This window comes from Miscanthus floridulus, chromosome 10, assembly GCF_019320115.1.
Source record: "Miscanthus floridulus cultivar M001 chromosome 10, ASM1932011v1, whole genome shotgun sequence".
NCBI lineage: Eukaryota > Viridiplantae > Streptophyta > Magnoliopsida > Poales > Poaceae > Miscanthus > Miscanthus floridulus.
The window spans coordinates 13493425-13515993 of NC_089589.1; the positions used below are offsets into that span (position 1 = coordinate 13493425).

Here is a 22569-nt window from a genome sequence, read left to right on the forward strand (position 1 = left end):
GGTTTTTAGGAGAGATGATACTTATATTTGGGTTGGGTCTCTCAGATAACTCAAAATAGGTCTCCTGTATAGATACTCTGTTAGAGACTAATTTTATGTGTTCTGCTATCCATTTTGGGTTTGGCCCCAGGAGACACTCTGACTCGCTTGCCTCCCTCCCGGTCCGACAGTTCCGTCATGGCACTTGGAAAGGCTGTTTGATTGGGTCGTCAATTTCACCCTGCTGCTCCCTGTCAATGTTGTCGTATATATATATAATGTTTGTATTTTTGTGGACATTGAAGATGGAGAACAGTCAGCTTAGATAGGGGAAAAAATTATACTCATCAATGCTGCTATATATCTGGCTGCTTGTACTATGGAGTATGATGGCTTTCTTTATTCAGGTCCAGCGTAATGTGATTGTAATATGAACCTTTTGAATATAATGTAGATCAGTTGTGACTTGTCTTGCTTAATTGCATTCTATTATTATCATAATAGTAAAATTTATGCAAACATGTCTTTCCAATGTAAAATTCTTGGACTAACTTGTACCATTCCATACAACCATCCAAACAAAAAATCATATTTCATCCTATATATAGGTAACCAAACAATTAACATGTACCATCTCATATAGATTGATCTCATCCATGCTCCATCAGCATGTTCGGATGGCTGGCTGGTTCGTGGCTGGATCGTGAATTATTATTGCTGACTGTGTAAGAGAAAAATACTATTCCAACTAAAAATTTACGATCATTTATGCTCCATGTATCCGGCTCCATGTATCCAGGATGATCCATCCCATCTATCTTCGTTCATCCAACCAAGCACTGCCATAATGATGATTCTGATTGACAACAGGCTCCGGTCCCACTGCCCAGTGCTGTGCACCACCGGAGCACCACCTGCCTCTGATTCTTTTCCCTTTTTATATTCATCTGCTGGTGACTTTAAGGAGTACAGAGCAGACACGGGTTGACTGATGCGATGTTTGGCCTAGGGTGGTACCTATGTGATGGCTATAACGTCATGCTTTATGAGACAGGACGGAGGGAGTAAGCATGCAATAAGTCCTTGTTTAGTTTCACCTTAATTTTTAAAAAGTTGCTACAGTATCTGTCACATCGAATGTTTGCGGCCTTTGTATGGAGCATTAAATGTAGACGAAAAGAAAAACTAATTGCACAGTTTAGTGGGAAATTGCGAGACGAACGTTTTAAGCCTAATTAGTCCATGTTTAAACACTATTTGCCAAATAAAAACGAACATACTACAGTATACCCAAAATCCAAATTCATGGAACTAAACAAGGCCTAACTCGATCGATTGCGAATATACGCGCTGTGCACTGGCCGCTGACTGCAAGTGGAAAGACGCCGACGGCGACCATGGTTGCTGCTCCAGCGGCGGCCGTGCAATGCATGCATGTGCATGCAGAGGCAGACACCGGAGTTGACATCACAACCACTCGTCATTCTGGCAGCTTCTCTGGTCTCGTCGGTCCTCGCCGGTCCGCTAGATCACCAATCAGTCGCCAGGAGATTTTAAGCCTTCAGCCCCTTGAGCGCGTGCCAGAACATTATGGCGTCTTTAAACAAAGCGTTTGGTTACACTACTTGCCACACCTAAATTATTTTGGTTATGGTAAACTGAGAGTAGTGTGGCTATTGTTTGAATTGGACGCCATTCGGTCAAGGATATTTGTCATCTTTGACTTTGTACGGTCTTACAATAGCATATCTTTGACTACTAATTCTGTTACGATATATCGATATATATCTTATATAAAAATAAACTTCACTAGCTTTCTATCTTAATATACAGGCTATCTACGTCATATCTTACTAAATGCCACATCATCTATCCATTAGTTTTCAGCCTCAATATGCAAGCTATCAACGTCATCCTCATTAACTGATACATCACCAATCCCTACTAGCTAGCATTAAATCTCTTCATGCAACCTATGCACATCATCTTTCACTAAGTGCAATTACTATCTTCAATCTATCAAAAATGCAAGGCATCCATATTAATGCTAGTTGTTTTGCCATTCCATCATCTTACAAGTCCATCTAATAGTTTTTATTGGATTCTTTTATTACTTTGCCTAATTTCTATATGAACCCAACCCACTACAACAAAAACTCTCCCAGGAGAGTACCATTGAGATGGCTTATTAACCAGTTTCTATCCAAAAGCACTCTTATGAATCCCTAGGATCTAGGTACAAATATGAGAGACAGAAAGAAGCCGTGTGTAGCATGAACCGAGATTTGGTTTTAAATCATGAATTTCAGCTAAACGTGCAAAAGCGTCAGAGTATTACAAATAAACAATTGTTTTAGTAGAACCGATATTGTTTAGGTTTTTGTCTCCATACAACCCTAACTTATCTTGTACTCCAAGAAAATCCCTTTTATTTCTATATAATCCGCCTACTGCCTACTAGACAGCATTTATCCACTATTCTACCGATTCTAATCGAGACCTCATTCTAATCTCCTACAAGAAACAACCTCTAAAATGGCTTCTTGATGTTTAACACAGTGATTAATTTTTTTTGAATCTAAACCTTGATTAAATTGATTCGGCCTAAGTTTTGATCTTCGCTCTATTTTTTTCTCCATCCACCCCTAAAACGTGCAACGCGCAGTATTTTCGTGGGCTGGCCAGTTGGGCTATTATATTTTGTGGAAAGTTTCGGACGGCCCATAAACTTGGGCCCGTTCCAGTTGGGCCGTCCACCGACTTAAACAAAAGAAAAAGAAAAGTCTCCCGTGGCCTTCTTCTCCCTCGTGCCCTTCGTCTTTCGTGGCGGCGACGGCTGGGCGAGCGGCGCGACCCGTTCCCAGGTCTTTGCCGGCGACGAGCATCCACCAGGTACGCCCCTTCCCTTCCCCTTTCCTCGTCGTTCCTTACTTTCCCATCCCAGCTTCCGCTGTCCGAAACCGAGCACCCCCAAACCCTAGTAAGCTATTTCTGTTCGAATTCGAATCTTACCCGAACACGCGCACTATATATGTACCCAACTACCCAAGTACTATTGTGGATCCGCCCCAGCTCCTGTGTCACATCGCGATTTGTGTACTTTGCAGGTCGACCAGAACGCAGGAGTGGGGAATCGGTGAGCAACTGCAGCCATGTCCGTGTCGGCCGGCGTGAGCGACGCGGCCATCGCGGTGCGCGACAAGCTGCGTGGCAAGATTGGCCAGACCAAGGTCAAACGGTACTGGCCGGGGAAGCCGCCTGAGTGGGCTGACGACGCCGATGAGGACATCGATCTCAGGACGACACGGGTTGACAAGGCGTTCCCCAAGGACGACGACGGCGATGTCCCCGCGAAGGATGACCGCCGGCTCCGCCGCCTCGCAGAGACTCGCGCGGAGAATAAGGAGGAGCTGAGGGCGGATCATCGCCGGATACGGCAGGCGGAGATCGTGTCGACTGCAGAGGAGGAGAACGAGAGGCAGGAGGCTGACGTCGACGAGGAGGATGAGGAGGCCCAGGAGGAGAGGAGGAGGAGAATAAGGGAGAGGCAGCTGCTGAGGGAGCAGGAAGAGCTGCTTCCTCAGGAAGAGGAGGAACCGGTGGAGGATGAGGAGTCTGAGGAGGAGTCTGAGTATGAGACGGACTCTGAGGATGAGCAGATGGGCATGGCCATGGTGAAGCCTGTGTTCATACCAAAGTCACAGAGGGACACCATTGCGGAGCGTGAACGGCTGGAGGAGGAGGAGCGGCAGCTTGAGGAGCTGGTCAAGAAGAGGCTGGAGGCTAGGAAGATTGAGACTAGACAGATTGTGGTTGAAGAGATTAGAAAGGAGCAGCACATTGAGAAGGCGCTGAATGAAGAGGCCAACATTGAGGATGTCGATACAGACGACGAGTTGAATGAAGCAGAGGAGTATGAGGCATGGAAAAACAGAGAAATAGCAAGAATTAAGAGGGACAGGGAGGAAAGGGATGCGAGGTTGAAGGAGAAGGAGGAGATCGAGAAGGTCAGGAATATGACAGAGGAGGAGCGTCGGGAATGGGAGCGGAAGAATCCAAAGCCACTTCGTCAGACGACGAAACAGAAGTGGAAATTCATGCAGAAGTATTACCACAAAGGTGCCTTCTTCCAGGAAGGTGCTGATGATGTTATCCAGTCAGCTGATAAAGATGATATCTACAGCCGTGATTTCTCTGAACCCACTGGAGAAGATAAAATGGATAAGAGCATCCTGCCCAAGGTCATGCAAGTTAAACATTTCGGGCGCAGCGGCAGAACGAAGTGGACACATCTTGTTAATGAGGACACTACAGATTGGAATGCACCGTAAGTACATATGTCTGTCGCATCATTATTTACTCTCGTGATATTGTTCAGTTGGCTTGTTTAGTTTTCTTGCAAGTGCTTTCATTTCTAATTTCCTAGTTATATTTTGATGGCCTCAAGGCAAATTATTTCGGATGCTTTTAATTAGGAAGTCCAATGGAGGCCCTGGCATAACTATTGTAGCTTTTGAGACAGAATTTGACTGCAGTTCTTCAATCCACTAGTTCGTTAAAACCTCAAAGCTTAGTACATATTTGTCAATTGAATTGCTTCGAACGTTTTCTGGGGTGCTGTATCTTGATCTTTTAACAAGAAAACATCTGTACTGAGTCTGGACTAATAATTTCTTAATGAATTTTTCAGATGGTCAACAAATGGGCCTCTGCGAGCAAAGTATAATGCAAAAATGGCTGGCATGAATGCGCCTATCGCTAAACCAAAGGGAAGTAAGAAGCTGAAGGACTGGGATGCAAAATGAGATACCAGGTGAGCTGGCATTGTCTAAGCCTTATTGCCATACAAGCACTACCTAGCCAACGAGTGCAAACAATGCTTATGCAGATGCTTTCTTTTCATTTGTACTGCATAAACCATGTGACCTTTATGTGCTATAATCTGTTAAAGTGTCCCACTAGTATGATGTAATAATCCATGAATGATCATTAATATTGCTTTCTTGTGATGTTTTATCAGAAGCGTATCCCATGTATATTTTTCCTCGAATGGCGCTGGAGAGGTTCCCGTCATTATCATTAAGAAAGAGTACCTTATCCAAACAGTGTTAAAAATGCGGTCGTTACGGTGTTTCCAAATGTCCCAAGCGACTGAAAATGATCAAAGTGTTAAGGCCTCTCTGGTGCTCCTTGTCTGAACCCTTAATTTCACCATCCTGAGAAGGAATTAACATCCAGTTGTGGTGAGAGTATGCAAACCAAATTTCTGAAAAACAGTGAACCACACTTCCCTTGCAAGTTGCCACCACACATGAATTCAACATATAGTTAATATATTCTGGGGCTTATCACAAAGTGGACATGCTGCAGGGTGTGGTAGTCCCAGCTTTGGTAGTCTATCAGCCGTCCAACAGCAATTAAGGACCTCAAACCAAATGAAAATCTTGCACCTTAAGGGGCCCAAGACTGCCAAATCCCCTTCCATGAAGTGAACCTAATGGTCCCAAAAAAGAATTCATTATAGGCAGATTTGCTAGAGTAGTTGCCAGAGCTAGTAGCTTCCAGATATGCTGATCCTGAACATCCGGTTGAAGGTGAATGTTTTCTGAAATTTCCCATGAGTAGAGATTCCACCAGGACAGTGACAGAGAGAGGTCCTTTAATATCACCCACCCAACACCAGATGTCCAAGGTTTCTTGCGCCGTTCTCTTATTGATAATTCCTTGAAGGGATGATTGCAAGAAGATTAGGTGCAGTCTCAGCCATAGTCTTTCCTTGTATCCATCGATCAAACCAGAATTTGTATCCATCGATCATTACCCACATTTTTTTTGTCATGGCCATGGCAAATAAAAGCTCTAGCATTTTGTAAAAAAAGAACTCCGCCTGTCGGGGAAGATCATCCCCATGACACTTCATTAAGAGGAAGAAACTCAGCCTTCACCTAACCGAGAAACCCCCTGAACCTGAACCCTGACAGTGCAGACCCAAATTTGTTGCCAGCAAGGGGGATTTTTTGCAGCCCAGCCCCGAATTCATCCCTGTGGGGGATTGAACCCAGGTTGCTGGGGTGCTACTAAGGAGCGCCAACCAACTGAGTCCCTTTCACAAAGCTCATCTTGGTGAACCTGAATCTGAAACCCTGTGCATGGTTTGGTTGGGTCTGTTTTTTTCCTTGCCACAGTCATCCGGCACGCAGCATCAAACACATGTGCATGGATGCCCAGCCTGCTATACTGGATAGGTCTTTGAACCCTTTTTGCCATGAAACCAAACAATTGCCACCATTATCCTGTTCTTGACCCTTCCAAATAAACCCTCTTCTTCTCTTGTCCATTAGAAAAATAAAGATCATTGGAGAGAGTGGGTTGCCCTGACGGAGGCCACGCAGCCCACGCTGTTGAATAATCTCCTTTCCTGGTTCCCCATTTACAAGCATGTGCAAAGGAGGTTGCAACAGTGTCGTCTGAAACCCTATTTGATCAAGACTTTCAGCATAAATGCCCAGGATACTGAAGAATCAAACACCTTGGAAATGTCCAGTTTGAGGAAGACATGAGGTTCCTTTTGTTTTTGTAAATAAACATTTCACAGTTCTGCTGGAGTGCTGGGTATCTTTCAAAGAAGCGCTGATTTAGGATAAGACTAGAAAGACCGGCGCGGCTTTGCCACGCCCACTTTAAAGATTGGCCGGTTCATCTCTTTGATGCGTTGCTGGATTTGTAGTTACTGGGACTGCTATAGCGACCATACAACATACATGGCCTGTCCATGATAGCAAGGGGAGATAATAAGCAAACCGGAGCATTATTGTACCAGAGCCTTGTACTACTTTGTTTTGCTAGTTGTTGTTTTTTTTAATTTTGCTTTGCAGTGACCTGAAACATCGATGGTACTTTGTTGAAGCTGTTAGTTAGTTCAGCCGAAGAAGAGCAACTCCAACAGAAGAGCTATCCATGTTGTGTAATCTATATTTGACTATTTTGGGGAAAATGAGAGATTCCAACAGTTATTGTATCTGGCTTTCTAAAATAGCAAGTCATGTATCCAAGAGTTCTCGCATGCTAGATATAGCTTGCATGTGCCACTAACCATTCTCCTCACCTTATTGGAAAGGTTGTTGGAGTTTTCTGTTTTTTTGCTAGGGTTTCTATTTTAGAGCTTGGTTAAATCATGAGTTGAGCCATTTATTTTTACCAACTCTGTTGGAGTTGCTCTAACTTTTGCATAATGAAAGCCATTTTTTGAGCTCTTGCTTTGTCTATCATAATTAAGCTTACAGTTGGCACTAAATTTACCTATAGATTATACGAGGTTTACATTTACATTCTGATTAATCTATACTGAGTTTATACATTAAAATATGTATTTTGGTTTATTATCTACTTATGATAAAAATTGTAACACTACCAGTGAAGTTTGATCATATTTGGTGCTAACAAGTTCTGGCCAAAATTATATTTATTTATATTGTAACACTACCTCTTGAGTTATTAGACGAGCCTTGAACCTCAACACCAGATCTTGGCATGTGGTGGGTTCAATTGCACGAAGTACTGCCCTGACTTCCTCCTCAGCAATGGGTGAGGATTCTCTTCTTTCTGAAAGAGATGATTTTGATATTGGTTCCAAAGAAGACAGCTTTTCATCGTTGACAACCAATGTTCTAGTTTCCTATATACCAAGAAATAGGGCAATTTTAAAGCAAAGAACCTGGTGCAACTTATGATTATATGACTGCAACTCAAATTTCACGTGTGTAGTGTGGAGAATGAAGAAACTGCATACAGGTTCTATCTTTATCTTTTTGGAGGTTGCACCATTAGAAGTATTTGCATCACCACCCCCTGATTTCCTCTTGAGTGGATTTGGATGAAGGTGTGGCGCTATACAAAGATGAGTTCTATTCCACAAGATTAGGTTTGCTAAGGTGTCCCACCTCCTATGAAAGAATATGAGTTTTAAGAAGAATTGTGATCATTACATCTCTGTGCTTTTGCCGTCAACGTCAGACTCATGTTCCTGAAACAGAGAAAAATTATGATAAGTATTTACTAACTCTATTAAGAATTTAGTTAGACTTTGTAAATAAAGATAGTAACACTGTTTTTGTTACCTCAATATTCGCCTCTGCAATGTGAGCCTAGATTTTAATCTTTGTTCACTGCTCAATGTTTTTTTTAATATAATCATTTTTTAGTTTGAATAAAATAGCATACGTACCATCCTTAGGCATTATTAAAATGAATGAATATTTAGTTTGTAAGTACTGTATGATGAGATCATATATCATAATAAAAGATAGTCTCAAAAAGGGAGAGAGACCTTGTTTTTTTGTGCCAAGAGCCCATATTATGTGTTCTGCCTATGTGATGATCTATGCTTGGAAACAATATGGCTGTAATGTTGCTTTTAATGTTCTGTAAAATCTACAAGATTACTGTAAATTAGTAAATGGTTGCTACCCAGTGGCGCCACACCAGAAGGGCCTGAATGCCTTATCAATGCAGATGAACACAACACATAGGCAAGGCAGATGAGCCTACAATTAAGATGATGAGTCTATCCTTAACTCTGAAGAATAATACCATAGATTATCTTATTTCCTTTTGCTGTTTTCACTTGGCAGAGCATGAAACCTGATGCTTCCATGAATGATGCATTTACACATTAATTTAAGCACTGTCGCATAGATCAATCTCGAGAAGAGATTTTTGATACATGCCTGTCTAACCTAAGCTGTTTGCTCTCGCCGGCGATGGTGTACCAAGTTTGACCTCATACTTGATAAGTAAGACACTCAGTTCAGTTATTGGAAGATGTCTATTTGGCTGATTGTAGGTAACATCAAGAATAGAATGTTTTGAACAGGAGGGACCAAGATATCTGAAGTAGTTAGCAGCTCAGCATTGCATTATCAGTGTTTATGCCGAATTTTATTACATAAGGAAACACTAGTTACCAAAGCTCTTGTTGTTCTTCACATACTTCAACAGGAACTCGTCTGTAGGAAGATTCTCATCGCACAAATAGTACTCCAGCTTCATGTTTCAGAATGCAAACAGATCAGATAAGCAAATTTAGGAGTGAACGTATTGAGCAGAAACAGCGCATACGGAAAGAGAAGTTGCAGAGGGAAGGTCCAAAGACAGGTGTTCCGTCGTGATGCCGTCGAGAAGCGGAGCCAAGCAGTCCATACCGGAGGGCAGGGCTTCCTCCATCTCGACAGTATGAGGCGGATTGAGCTCGTCACCGACTGCAAGGGGCTCGGGTGCGATGGCATCGACAAGAGGTGGAGCTTCCGAGGCGCCAACGCCAGTCGTAGTTGTCGCTGGCGGCTTCGGGCGAAGGCGTGTGGCCGTGGGCTCAAGGAGAGGTTCGGGACGATCTGGGCTCGACGCCCTGGTGGTAGCACCCGACATTTTGGACGCCGCGGGAGGTGAGGGATGAGGCTGCGGCCGCGGCAATGAGAAGGGAGTCGGAGCTGGTGGCCGAGCCGGGGTGGCCGCAGCCGCCGTGCCTACGCCCGCCGTCCGCTCCGGGGTGGCCGGAGCCGCCACTCCGGGCAGCTTGGGCCCCGCCCGCGCCGGGATGGCTGGGACCGGAGCGTCCAGGGCCTCCGCGCCTGTGCCGGGATGTCTCGCTGGTTGCAGGTGCCCGTGCCGCCGCTCGCTCAACGGATGAGCCCAAGAAGGTTCCCGAGGTTTCGGGTTTACAACGAAACGGGTAGAGACCAAACCGATCCGCAATCGAACGCCCACCATCGCAAGATCGAACGGCTTACGGCTTAACGGGCGACGTGGCACGATGGTTAGCCCGCTTTTGGAAGCAGGATTAGTATATAGAGATACTGGGGATTTGTTAATTCTGGTAGATAACGTCCTCACTCTTTTTTTCATTTATTACTTGGGGGATCTGGACAAGAAACAAAATGTAGATTGAAAAAGTATTTCCCAAGGAGTCAACTGACATTTTATCCATAAACTCTCTTGCTGCAGAGAAGGGGGGCTTTGCGGAATGCTTCTGACAAGCCTCACCTTGAAGAATCATCATCAAAAGAAAAAAATCCGGAGACGGCTGGAAGTCTTTACGAGTGATGATAACATTGACTAAGACCTAGAGTGTCTTTTGTAGCTCTTTTTTGTGTTACGCTGAAGTGGTTTGCGTAGTGCGCTTTGCTCTGCGAGTAACCTGTGCTGTAATGTGCGCTGGCCGCTGGCAAACCCATCGTTCTTGTAACTCACTCGTATTGGTTTTACCCCTTTTTTTCTAAAAAAGATGAGATATTATTTTGAATACACCTTCCCTGAACAAAGGCTATTTGGTTTACTGAGACCAAGGTGGACAAGTTTGGAACCAGCTGATTTGACCCACTGATTTGTCAAAGCTGTGAATTAGGCTAGCTTATATAGTTCGAATTCCTTTGACTTGAAGGGCATCTAGAAAAAGTTATTGCTCTAGCAGTCTAGCTACGTGGATAACTCGTGCAAATTCCATTTTCACGAGCATTCACTCGTTTCTAATTCAGTGAACAATTCGACCAAACGAACACTCCACCACACGTTCACCTTCTCCTGTAAAGCTTCCGTTGTTCTCTGTCTCTCTTGCCTCTTTCTGTTACGCGGAGCGGAGCCTGCCAAGCCGTTTGAGTCGGACACGCAGGTGCTCGCACGCTAACCGCAGATGCGTCCATCTTTCTCCTTTTTTACTTTCTACTTTTTCTTTTACCTTTTCATTTTTTATACATTAACCTATCTATTTTACATGATCATATGTGTATTCATGTTTGTAGACATATAGTATATAAAACAGTGCCTTCGTTGTGGAGCCTGATCCGTTGATGTTGCGTTAATGATATGGTGAGTTCGTCTATCCGTCCGGGCGCCGTCTTTCCAAATAAAAAAATATCTCTCACTCTGTCTGACCGTCTCACGCGTTTGTCGCAGGCTCTGCTCTCCTTCCTCCGTTTCTCGCAGGCTCTGCTCTGCTTCCTCCACCCCGAGCGCGCAGCAGGCTCCGCTCTGCTTCCTCCACCCCGTGGCCCTCCCTCGCATCCGCGACGCCAGGCTTCGCCGCTAGAGTCATGCCTTCCACTTGCTCCCACCCTCATCGCTGTCGTCAGCATCGGCGTCCTCCTCATCACCTCCTCCTGTGGCTAGAGACATCGCGGACGTCGCGGCGGCCTCGAGGCTCCTCACACCCCAGTAGCAGAAGAAGCTCGCGGGGGTCAAGTCCATGGTGCTCTTCGTTCCGCCATCTACCAACCCTGATCTGCTCATCGAGGCGGTTATCAAGTTCCTCAGCGCGCCTGACATGGTGGTCGCCGCCCACTAGAGTGTGACATGTTGCAAGCATATGTTTGAAGTGGTTCAGATGTTTTAGAGGTATGTTGCAAGTGTTTCATAGATGTTGCAAAAAGTAGATCGGGATGTTGCATATGTTGCTAAGTGTTTCAGAGGCATGTTGCAAGCATTTATTCAAAATGTTTCATCTGTTTTCAGACGTATGTATGCAAGCGTTTTTTTATTTGGACGTTGCATATGTTTCACACATGTTGCAAGAGTATATTCCCATGGTTCCGGTTGTTTTAGTCTTATGTTACAGTAAGTGTTTTCATGTTGCAAGTTGTAATGCTACATATGTTTCACACACATGTTTCAAATATACGTTTCAAATGTTTCATCTATTTCAGATGTATGTTGCATTCAAATGTTTCATGTTTTAGAGGTGTGTTCGAAGAGTCATGGGGCATGGCTCGGACGCCGAGGGGATCACGAGCCAGGTGCCGGCGGTTGGGACGTGTGGCACGCCTAGGTCCTGCGGACGGGGCGTGCTCGTCCTCATCACGGCTCTCAGGTCCCACCCACACGAAGAGAGAGAGGAGCGGGGTCGTTGGGAAGGAGCCAACGACGACATAGGTGGGGTGCGCGTACGGGGTGGGGCGGGGTGAGGCGGACAAGGGCGGACTGCGTGTCGTTTGTGCTTGTTTGGCTTATAAGCCATGACTGAAAGTACTGTTGGCTGGTTTGGTGTCAGAGAAAAAATACTGTTCATTGACTGATAAGCCATGGCTTATAAGTCAAATACGACCAAGCGAACAGACTGGTTATTCTATAGGGTCCTAGGTATCAACCTCTCGGGTTAATTAAATTGTATACAAGCGTGCTTAGGCCTTCCACAATGTGGAAGTAGAGCCAGCAAAAAAACTAGGGCCCACAGCTAAAACCAGGAACGCTCCTCAAGTGTTGTAATGTGGACAGCAACGGGTGGTGGAACCCGCGTGAGAGATAAAAAAATACTACTCAGAAGTCATTAGCCATGAACTGGTACTCGGATGGGAACAGCGTGAGCACAAAAGTACCAAGGAAATTGTTTTCTATTAATTGGGCATCAGTTGGAAGCGGCGCAAGTTCTTGCTCCGGTCCTTTACATTGTTGGATTGTCAGGTTCGTATCATTCCTGTTCGATTGGTTGGTTCGTATCGTTACTGGTTCGTGAAGAAGTACTGCTGGTTGATTTGTGTGGGAGAAAAATATTGTTCCAACTAAAAATTTACGATCGTTTATGACAGGCCATAGCCAAACAACAGGCTGCTTGTTTTTCTGGCACCGGTACAAGTTGGAACTGATTGCTGTAATGGGAGGAGCGGTTCTCAATTTCTCTCTCTAAAATAAGCATCCCTCAAGCCATACGCTGTGGAGGGCCTTATATAACCTTATCAGATACATTGTTTTTTCTAAAATACGATTCACTCAATTTGTATACAGACAATACAATCAAAATCGTTACCTTACCGAAGCCGACTCGAATGGAGCTCTGACTCCCGACTTCGATTCAGACGATCGACGATATATGCACAGGCAGAGCAGATTCCCTCCCTGCTGTCCCTGGTAAGGTTTGCTCGATCATCTCGTTCGATCCATCCCGTGTTCACCCATCTTACTACTCCGCCCGCCGCCATGTCCTTTCCGGCCATCAGTGGCCGCCGCAGGAGGAGCCGGGACTAGCTGCAGATGGATGACACAATCCCTACTTCCGATGCTCCAGCTGGCTTCCTTCTAGTGATTATGCCGGTGCTCGTCGATGGCGAGATCTATGAGGTCAACTACGAGTTGGTGAGTTGCCAATAAGCCGCGACGACGACCGCCGCAGGCTGGACGCCATCTGGCGACAGCGGGAGGATCTGGATCTGGTTTTATAACCGCAAGTGTGCTCGAGCCCCCGCCTCCAGCGATGATGCCATCCAGGGTCTGCTGCGGGAGGCGAGGGCCGGCGACGCGGGGATGCCGGAAGAGTGCGCCGTGTGCCTGCAGGATTTCAACGCGAACGCGGAGGAGACACTCAGGGTGATGCCATGCTCCCACGCCTTCCATCCGGACTGTATCTTCAGTTGGCTCCGGGTTAAAGCTGTCTGCCCGCTGTGTCATCGCGCACTGCCCACGCAGCAGCATAAAGACCAAGACTTTGAGGACTATGACGACTCCGACGAAGACGAAGACGACTCCGACGAAGACGACACTGACTCCGACAAAGACGACGCCGTAAATTATCAGGAGGAGAGCACACCGGCGGTGCCAGATCCAGAGGAGTCCTAACCCTAAGACCTGCCTGCAACAGACAATGGTGGAGCCGTGTGTGCAATTGTTGCCAGATGTACCGAAGCAATATTGTCTATCAGCAGTTCCTTGATCTACTATTATTACTCTACTACTTGTAGCAGAGTTGTATAATAATAATAATTCCTAAAAAGAAAGATCGATGTGTTTATCTTCCTTCAGTGTAAGTTTTTCAAAAGAGTATGTCTACCCAACAACTATGTGTTTTATGCAGTTTCAACACATGAATTTTTTTACACCATAGGATTAAGATCCAACAGCCTCTACCTTTTTCTACTTTCAGCCTCCACAGATCAAACATCACAGATCATAATTTTTTTTCTATGGAAGGACAAAAAGACAGAGTCAGTGACACGCGGGGCCTACGGGGTGAGGTGGCGCCTCCCCACTGGTTCGTGTGACGTGGCCTGGGGCACGGCATTGAATGCCATCGCGAACGTGTCGGTCGTCGTCGTCCTCATTCCCATCCGCTCGGTCGACGAAGCGAGAGAGAGGAGGAAGAAGAGAGGGAAGAGAAAGAGAGAGGGAGAGATAAAAAAAATTCATGTGTTTTTTTTGTGCTAAAACACACGTGTTGTATAGCATTTTTGTTTAAAAAAATCTTCCTTCAGTGTAAAAATAAAACTAAACAAGAAACACCGAGTCATCTCTCTCTTCTTCCTTGGTTGACTACTCTACTTCCATATTTCTCTCTCTTGTAACGTTTTATTTCTCTTCTACTTTAGTTCTGTAACGTTTTATTTCTCATCATCCTTGGTCTACTACTCTACTCCTGGCAGTTTTGTAGCGTCCGTCACACAAATCCTTCATGTTTGTTTGGTCAAAAATCTGATCGAACTTTTAAAACTTATTAAACAATACTAGCTTTCACCAAAACATAAAAAAAGCATGCCCAAACTTATTTTCAAAAATAGTTCCACACTAAATCCCTCCACAAAATTTTAGCCATATTAAACATCCCATCACTAGCTCAAAACTGTTTCACAAAATACAAAAGGTCCAAAGTTAGATCACACTCCATGCCCTAACTTGAGTTCAAACTTTGAACTGATCAGACCCCATTCCCTAACTTGAGTTCAAATTTTGAAATCCAAGAAACTCGAGAGGGGCTCGATCAAATACCAAGACACCGTCGATGCTCACATAATGGAACAAGAGGCTCGGTACAACCGGAAGTTCCAACTCTCTGTCATGGTTTCAAACCGTACAGATTGCCTGCAGGTTGATGCGATATAAGAACATGATTGCCAGTGACCCATCACTTGCCTTGCAATGTGTTTCAAAAGGAAATACCGATAATTTACATTTGCCAACAGCCTAAACGGAATCTAAAGCAACAAATTTGTTGTCTTGTTGAGCCACATAAGATACTTCGGTACACACTCAGGCAAGGTCTGAGCGCCCCAAACTTCTGGCCCTCACACAACTAACGTCAATGGGACCCATTCTTCTTCATCCTCAGAAAGTTAACTAATGTGATTGCGGAGGGAACACCGGTGCCCTGCCTCTTCTTGATGGTGGTTGTCTTCCAAGGCCTCCCATCTCTTACACTGCTCGTGGTTGTCGAGGTCACGTTGTAGAACTGCATATAGACAAGCCATGATCAACACTGCAAGTCTGCAGCTGTTTAAGAGATAAACTATGTTCTTCCGGAGGAAGCTGTTGGATTTTCTTCGACTTGGGAACAAACTAACCTCACAAACACCGTGCAGAAGCAGCCTCTGAAATGGGTCCTGGACATTCAGCATAAGCACATCCTTGTCACTAGTATCTTCAATGAAGGCCCTAACTCGTTCCTGCAAACATGAAAAGGCAGAAGCAACGTGACATGAGCAACTGAAGAAAAATTAGTGGAAGTGGCATAAATGAAGTTAAGAAAATCGTAATTGTAATAAGTAGGAAAGAAAACTCGGCTCCGGTTTCTAGTGAGCAAAAGAATTTCAGTTATCCAGTAGTGATACCAACTTTTGAAACTCTAGATGAATTTTAGCACAAGGCGGAAACAAAGTAGTTACAGGGCTTTTTAGAGAATAAACACCCAAAATATTTCTTTAACACAGCCTATGCACCATAGAGATGATTGCAAGAAAGCCATCTCTGCTTTTACAAGCATAGTGTTAAACTGATATATATTTTTATACTGGAAACACAACAATTATTAATCAGCTATAAAAAAAACTGAGTAACAAACTAGATGTGGTATTGATGAATTATCTAGATGTGCTTAGATAGCAGATTCAGACATCGATACAAATACATAATATGAACTTTGATGTCTTCTTTACAAGAAAAACTAATTACCTATGAATCCATTATTATCGTTCCAATAAATAGAGGTTCAAACATGATTACTTTCTTTGGAGAAAATTAGAATTGGCTTTGGTTGAAGAGAGGGGGGGGGGGGGGGGGGGGGGGGGGGGGTTAAACTTGAGGAAAGAAGGCAGTACTTCATATATTTCAAGCAAATCAGGAAGGAAATTTTTCTTCATTGCTTCTCTAGTTTGGCGATCTATTCGATGCCAACCATTCAGCGCAATCAATTCCCCTTCATCCACATGATTCCTGGGGTTTTCCGATGATCTTTTCATATGTTGCAGCAATCTTGCCTATAGAAAAGAAAAAACTTGCTAAGTACAACTGATCCACTAAATTAAATTGTGGACAATGATGAAAAGAATGTGGCTAGCAAGACAGGCATTAACATCTACATACTTCAGCATCCATGTCAATGCTCCTGAAGGCATCCCATTCACCAACACTTGTCCTGCAGAATGCTGACAAGGGCACTTCCTCACCTGCATAATCATTATAATATAGAAGAGATGAGCTTTTCCAAAGCATACACAGGAAAATATCATGCATGTGATGCCCATGCTTAATGGAAGAGTGATACCACACAAGAATTTGAATCAAAAGAATGTGATTCACAATAGAAGATCAACAAGCATATGGTTTGACTAAACAATCTTTTAGGATTGTAGTCCTTGTGAAAGTTTAAAATGGGCATGCTTAAGAGAAGATTGTCTCTACGTTTCTGTCAAATGTCAACATAATTTAGAGCTTTTCTGATACACCATTACATGAAGCAATGTTGTTGCAACAGATAGTGAAAGTACAACGAGCATATCCTGACTCCAAATTTTTTTCAGCACTGTAGTTATTGTGAAAGTTTTAAAATGGGCATGCTTATAAGAGAAGGCGATATCTATTCTCCTGTAAACACACTGCTGAGCTTTTCTAGCAAACGTAAGCAATCTAAAAACACAAGCCGTGCAAATACGACAGCAAAGATTATTGCCAGGTTAGTAAAATTGCATTAAAAAGCTAAAGCAGCATCTGGAAGCTTACCCCACGGTGGAGGAGCGAACAGGCCTTTGATCTCTTCAACATGAAGACGCGGGACAAGTTCAATCAGCAAGCGGTCATTCATCCATTTACGTGATCTCCGGTTACTGACCTGTGCATAATAAGAACATTGTAATGTGTGAACCAACAAGCTGCGGAACCCTAGTATATATACACAACAAAAAATGTTTCATTTACAACAGACGTATTTCATCATTACATTAAAGCCTGCAAAAATAGACGATGTGATTTTGCACAATTTCATTTTTTTTGTTTATCATCACAGGAGATGCACAGAAAAATTTTGACTTTAAGCATGCACATTACAGAAGAAAAAGGGTGGCAAGAGGTACAGAAGGCAAACACCAATCAGGATGAAGCATCCTCTCACCTTGGTGGCCATGTCCTCGAGGAGTTCAATCTTCCTCTCGATCAGCTGTGAGCGCGACTTGGCGCCATCGCCTGCGCCCACACGCCACAATTTCAGAAAAAATCGCTACCTCCGCCAATTTGGGGGCGAAATCCGCATCGCCATCCAAGAGACTGGTAAAGGCGTTACCTTTGGCCGAATCAAACAAGGAGGAGTATAACTCCTCCTCCCTCCGCAGCAGATCCGCGCTCGCCATGCCTGGGGGAACCTTCTCTCCCACACGTCACAGTCTCGGGGTCCTGTGACTGCTGCGCGTGTCGATGCGGTCCCCGGTGGTCGGGCAGCGCAGCGGCGGTTGGAGGGGAAGGTTGGGCCGGGCGTCGGAGGACGCGAGATCAGCTGACGGCGATGCTCCGGCGGCAGTGGCGGGTGCGCCTTGTGGAATCGGGGCGGATTGGATTGGGGATTGGAACTTGGAACTTTGGAAGGAGAGATTGTGCGCCAATTGATTCGCCTTCCGTGATTCCGTCACGAGGGGCATGAAGGTAGGAACAGACTTGGGTTGGGCGAGAAACTTTAGGCGCCTGTACGCATTCTCAATGACAGTGGGACCGGCCTGTTATGGAGCCCGCATGTAAGGTATACGGGTTTCTTTTCTTTGGTCCTGTCTTTTAGACGAGGTCAAGCAGTTTTCCTGGTAGCCTCTAGTCGCTCTCTGGAATAGATTGGCGGCCACGGAAACGGGAAAAGGATATGCGTGTAGATGGCCAACGGCAGGCCTGGCCGGGCACGCACCCGTGCCTCTCGGGCCATGCCTCACAGGGCCATGGGCCTGGTCTTCGGCCCAGACATGGCACTATAGACTGATTTTTGTGCTGGGCCGGCCTGCGAGGCACGATCAATTTTACAGGCCGTGCCAGCTCGAGGCCCACTGGCAGCCGAGAGAGGGGAAGAGAGTCGCCGTCGCTCGCCGCCGAGGAGATTGACGTCGGATCCGGAGGAGGCTAGTGCGCTCGCGACCGAGGAGGCTGACGCCCTCGAAGCTGGATCCGGAGGAGCCGCTCGAGGCCAGCCACCACGCTCGTCGTCCCTGGATCCGGTTGCGCCCGCCCTCGATCCGCCGCCGGGGAAGCCACCACCCTTGATCCGCTGCCGGAGGACGGGCATGCCCTGCATCTGCCACCGGTCAGCGCGCCCACCCTGGATCCGCCGCGGGGGAGCGCCACACGCCTCCTCGCGCGTGGATCTCGTCGTCCTCCGCCTCCTCGCGCCGGATCTCGCGAAGCCACCGGATCCAGATCTCGTCGGGGCTACGAGCTCGGTGGATGCGCCGCCTGCTCCTGGCCGCCCCGCCGGGAGGAGGCGATGGAGTTGGAGCGGATCGGGAGCCCGTGTCGCGCGGTGCGGTCCTGGTCGATGGAGCTGGAGGAGGGGTAGTAGGGGACGACGGGCAGCACGGGAGCACGGTGGCGCCACAGAGGAGTGAGTGCGGCGCAGCCGCGTGGGGAGGGGACTGCGCGGGGCGACGGGGAGGGGGAGGGGAAGGGAGTTAGGGTTCGGGGCCACGTCGCTCGTGTGGGGCTGCGCGGGGAGGGGAGGGTGAAAGATCCTAATGGCTAGAGGGGGGTGAATAGCCTAATAAAAATTTCTACAACAACACTTAACCAAATAGTTAGACAATTATGAGGCGAAGCGAGTGTTGCGCTAGCCTACTCAAAATGCAAGTCACCTACCACAATTCTAGTTTAGATAGTGTCAATTCACACAAGAGCAATGACACTACCCTAGTTAGTGTGCTCTCAAAGGCTAACTAAAGAGCCACACCAACCAAGCATGCAAGCTCTCACAACTAGCTACACTAAAGAGCTTGTCAACTAGTTTGCGGTAAAGTAAAGAGAGTGATCAAGAGGGTTATACCGCCGTGTAGATGAATGAACCAATTAATCATGAAGATGAATAACAATGATGACCAATCACCTCGGAATCAATGATGAACACAATGATTTTTATCGAGGTTCACTTGCTTGCCGGCAAGCTAGTCCTCGTTGTGGCGATTCACTCACTTGGAGGTTCACGCGCTAATTGGCTTCACACGCCAAACCCTCAATAGGGTGCCGCACAACCAATACAAGATGAGGATCACACAAGCCACGAGCAATCCACTAGAGTACCTTTTGGCGCTTCGCCGGGGAAAGGTCAAGAACCCCTCACAATCACCATGATCGGAGCCGGAGACAATCACCACCTCCGCTCGACGATCCTTGCTGCTTCAAGCTGTCTAGGTGGCGGCAACCACCAAGAGTAACAAGCGAAATCCGCAGCGAACCACGATCACTAAGTGCCTCTAGATGCAATCACTCAAGCAATGCACTTGGATCACTCCCAATTTCACTATGATGATGAATCAATGATGTAGATGAGTGGGAGGGCTTTAGCTTAGCTCACAAGGTTGCTATGTCAATAAAAATGGCCAAAGATCTGAGCCATAGCCGGCCATGGGGCTATAAATAGAGCCTCAATCAAATAGAGCCATTATACCCCTTCACTGGGCAAAACGCGCTCTGATCGGACGCTCTGGTCATACTGACCGGACGCTGGCCCTCAGCATCCGGTCGCCCGATGGACGCCACGTGTCATCGCCTTCAAACGCTGTTCGTCAGATTCCAACGGTTATGACGCTGACCGGACGCTCCGGTCAAAACTGACCGGACGCTCCGGTCAAAACTGACCGGACGCTGAAGCCCCATCGTCCGATCGTTTCCAATAAGCTCCCCGAGGCATGTTTTTTCGACCGGACGCGTCCGGTCCACCTTGACCGGACGCAGACCAGCGTCCGGTGCTCAACCCTACCCACTGTGCTGTCTGACAACTCGACCGGACGTAGCCTTTCAGCGTCCGGTCGCTGAGTGACCCAGCGTCCGGTCAGTAGACCGACGCCAGCATCAATTCGATCAACTCTATTTCAACTCTAACTTCTTCACCCTTGCTCCAATGTGCCAACCACCAAGAATTTTGCATCCGGCGCAATAGAAAATAGACATTTCATTTTTCCAAAAGCGTCGAATCTGGACCCAAACCCATCTCAACCCTGCAAACACCTTGTGCACATGTGTTAGCATATTTTCACAAATGTTATCAAGGGTGTTAGCACTCCACTAGATCCTAAATGCATATGCAATAAGTTAGAGCATCTAGTGGCACTTTGATAACCGCATTCCGATACGAGTTTCATCCCTCTTAATAGTACGGCTATCAAACCTAAATGTGATCACACTCTCTAAGTGTCTTGATCACCAAAACAAAATAGCTCCTATGGTTTATACCTTTGCCTTGAGCTTTTTGTTTTTCTCTTTCTTCTCTTCAAGTTTAAGCCCTTGATCATCTCCATGCTATCACCATTGTTATGTTATGATCTTCATTTACTTCTCTACTTGAAGTGTGCTACCTATCTCATGATCACTTGATAAACTAGGTTAGCACTTAGGGTTTCATCAATTCACCAAAACCAAACTAGAGCTTTTAATCTCCCCCTTTTTAGTAATTGATGACAACCCTTATACAAAAATATGAATTGAAATTCAATTGAATCCATGTTGCTTGCCCAAGCATATTTACTATATGTAAAAGGATATGGACAAGTTTCATGAACTCTAAGTGGTAGCAATTGCTCCCCCTACATATGTGCTAAGAGTTTGGATTGAAGCTTGCACATATGCTTAGATAGGAAATATAGGAGTCAATGTCTACCATATGATGCTAAGGTATAAAAGATGGACCTTTGAAGCATGATACCAATCGGAGTGCACCAATATACTATCCTTAGCATCATGGTTAGCTCAATACCACTTAGAAATATTTGGAAGTGAAGTCACTGGATATCCTATACATGCTAGTTTGTATTTCATCATTCAAATCTACAACTAGCATACATCACATAAGCATAGATATTATAAATATGGAACTTATGCCATGCAAGCAAACATATGAAATGCACATTCAAATGCACCATACAAGTTCATGAGCTTACTCCCCCTACTTGTGTGCTCAAAATTTTAGTTGATCCCTTTTCTTTGTTTCTCTTATCCCCTTTATCTTTGTTTCTCTCCCCCCTTTGTCATCAATGACCACAAAGGTTCTAAATAGACTTACTTGTAGGGTCAAGATTATCAATATCAATCAATGGGGTGAGGGTCATTTTCCCAAATTTGGTTCAATTCTACATTATTTCCCAAAGATATTTAACTCGGTTTGATCCAAGGACAAGCTTCTTCACACCTCCAAATAAGGGTTATCTTGTACCATATTGAGTTAAACACTTATAGTTCATTTTCTAGATTAAACACTAGGTTTACAAGCCCATAAACATGTCATATGCCATCACTAGATCAAATCAAGCATAAAAGCAATAGTGATACCATATAGACATCAAAATTCATTTGATTTTCATGAATGAGCCTAATAAGATAGAACCACTTGCAAGGTCCTAATGAGATTGAAAATATGACTAAATGCACTAAACATGTCCTTAGCAAGGATGTATGTCATGCCAATCAACTTTTACCTTAGATTGCTCGAATGAGAGGCATGTCATATGAGTGGGGGTGCATCAACACATATTTGAGAAATCCAATATGTTCAACTCATTCCTTAGCTTGCAAAACCTTTTCTTATCCAATGGCTTGGTGAATATATCGGCAAGTTGATCTTCGGTGCCTATACTCTCAATGCAAATGTCCCCTTTTTGTTGGTGATCTCTTATGAAATGATGGCGGACATCAATGTGCTTTGTTCTTGCATGTTGCACCGGATTGTTGGTTAGCTTGATTGTACTCTCATTGTCACATAGCAATGGCACTTTCTTGAACTTGATTCCAAAATCACTCAAAGTGGCCTTCATCTAAAGTATTTGTGCACAACAACTACCGACGGATATGTATTCGGCTTCAGCGGTTGATAATGCAACACTATTTTGCTTCTTTGATGACCATGAAACAAGTGATCTTCCCAACAATTGACATGTGCCCGATGTGTTCTTCCTTTCAACCTTGCATCCCGTATAATCCGAGTCAGAGTAATCAACTAGCTCAAACTTTGCTCCTTTGGGATACCACAAACCAACATTCGGTGTATGCTTCAAGTACCTCAATATCCTCTTTGTAGCCTTCAAATGACTTTCTCTTGGTGAGGCTTGAAATCTTGCACACATGCATACACTAAACATGACATCCGGCCTTGATGCGGTCACATAGAGTAGGCTT

The 22569-nt window shown here is 45.3% G+C and overlaps 2 protein-coding genes across 3 annotated transcripts; one reads left to right on the forward strand and one right to left on the reverse strand.

Annotated features, from left to right (window-relative positions):
* The first annotated feature begins 2750 nt into the window (after positions 1-2750).
* LOC136486276 (uncharacterized) lies at positions 2751-10276 on the forward strand. 2 transcript variants are annotated; one of them, XM_066483153.1, is made up of 4 exons: positions 2751-2871; positions 3087-4306; positions 4670-4792; positions 9979-10276. In XM_066483153.1, exons 2-3 carry the CDS (start codon positions 3132-3134, stop codon positions 4782-4784), a joined length of 1290 nt encoding a protein of 429 aa, XP_066339250.1. In that variant the 5' UTR covers positions 2751-2871; positions 3087-3131; the 3' UTR covers positions 4785-4792; positions 9979-10276. The 2 variants fall into 2 exon arrangements, with proteins under 2 accessions (XP_066339250.1, XP_066339249.1); XM_066483152.1 differs by lacking the exon at positions 9979-10276 and having other exon boundaries at positions 4670-4954.
* A 4439-nt stretch (positions 10277-14715) lies between these two features.
* On the reverse strand, positions 14716-17851 carry LOC136487688 (uncharacterized). Its single transcript, XM_066484787.1, has 7 exons — positions 17501-17851; positions 17333-17403; positions 16945-17053; positions 16309-16391; positions 16044-16202; positions 15291-15392; positions 14716-15178 (listed from the first exon to the last, which is right to left on the reverse strand). Exons 1-7 carry the CDS (start codon positions 17565-17567, stop codon positions 15029-15031), a joined length of 741 nt encoding a protein of 246 aa, XP_066340884.1. The 5' UTR covers positions 17568-17851; the 3' UTR covers positions 14716-15028.
* Positions 17852-22569: the final 4718 nt, after the last annotated feature.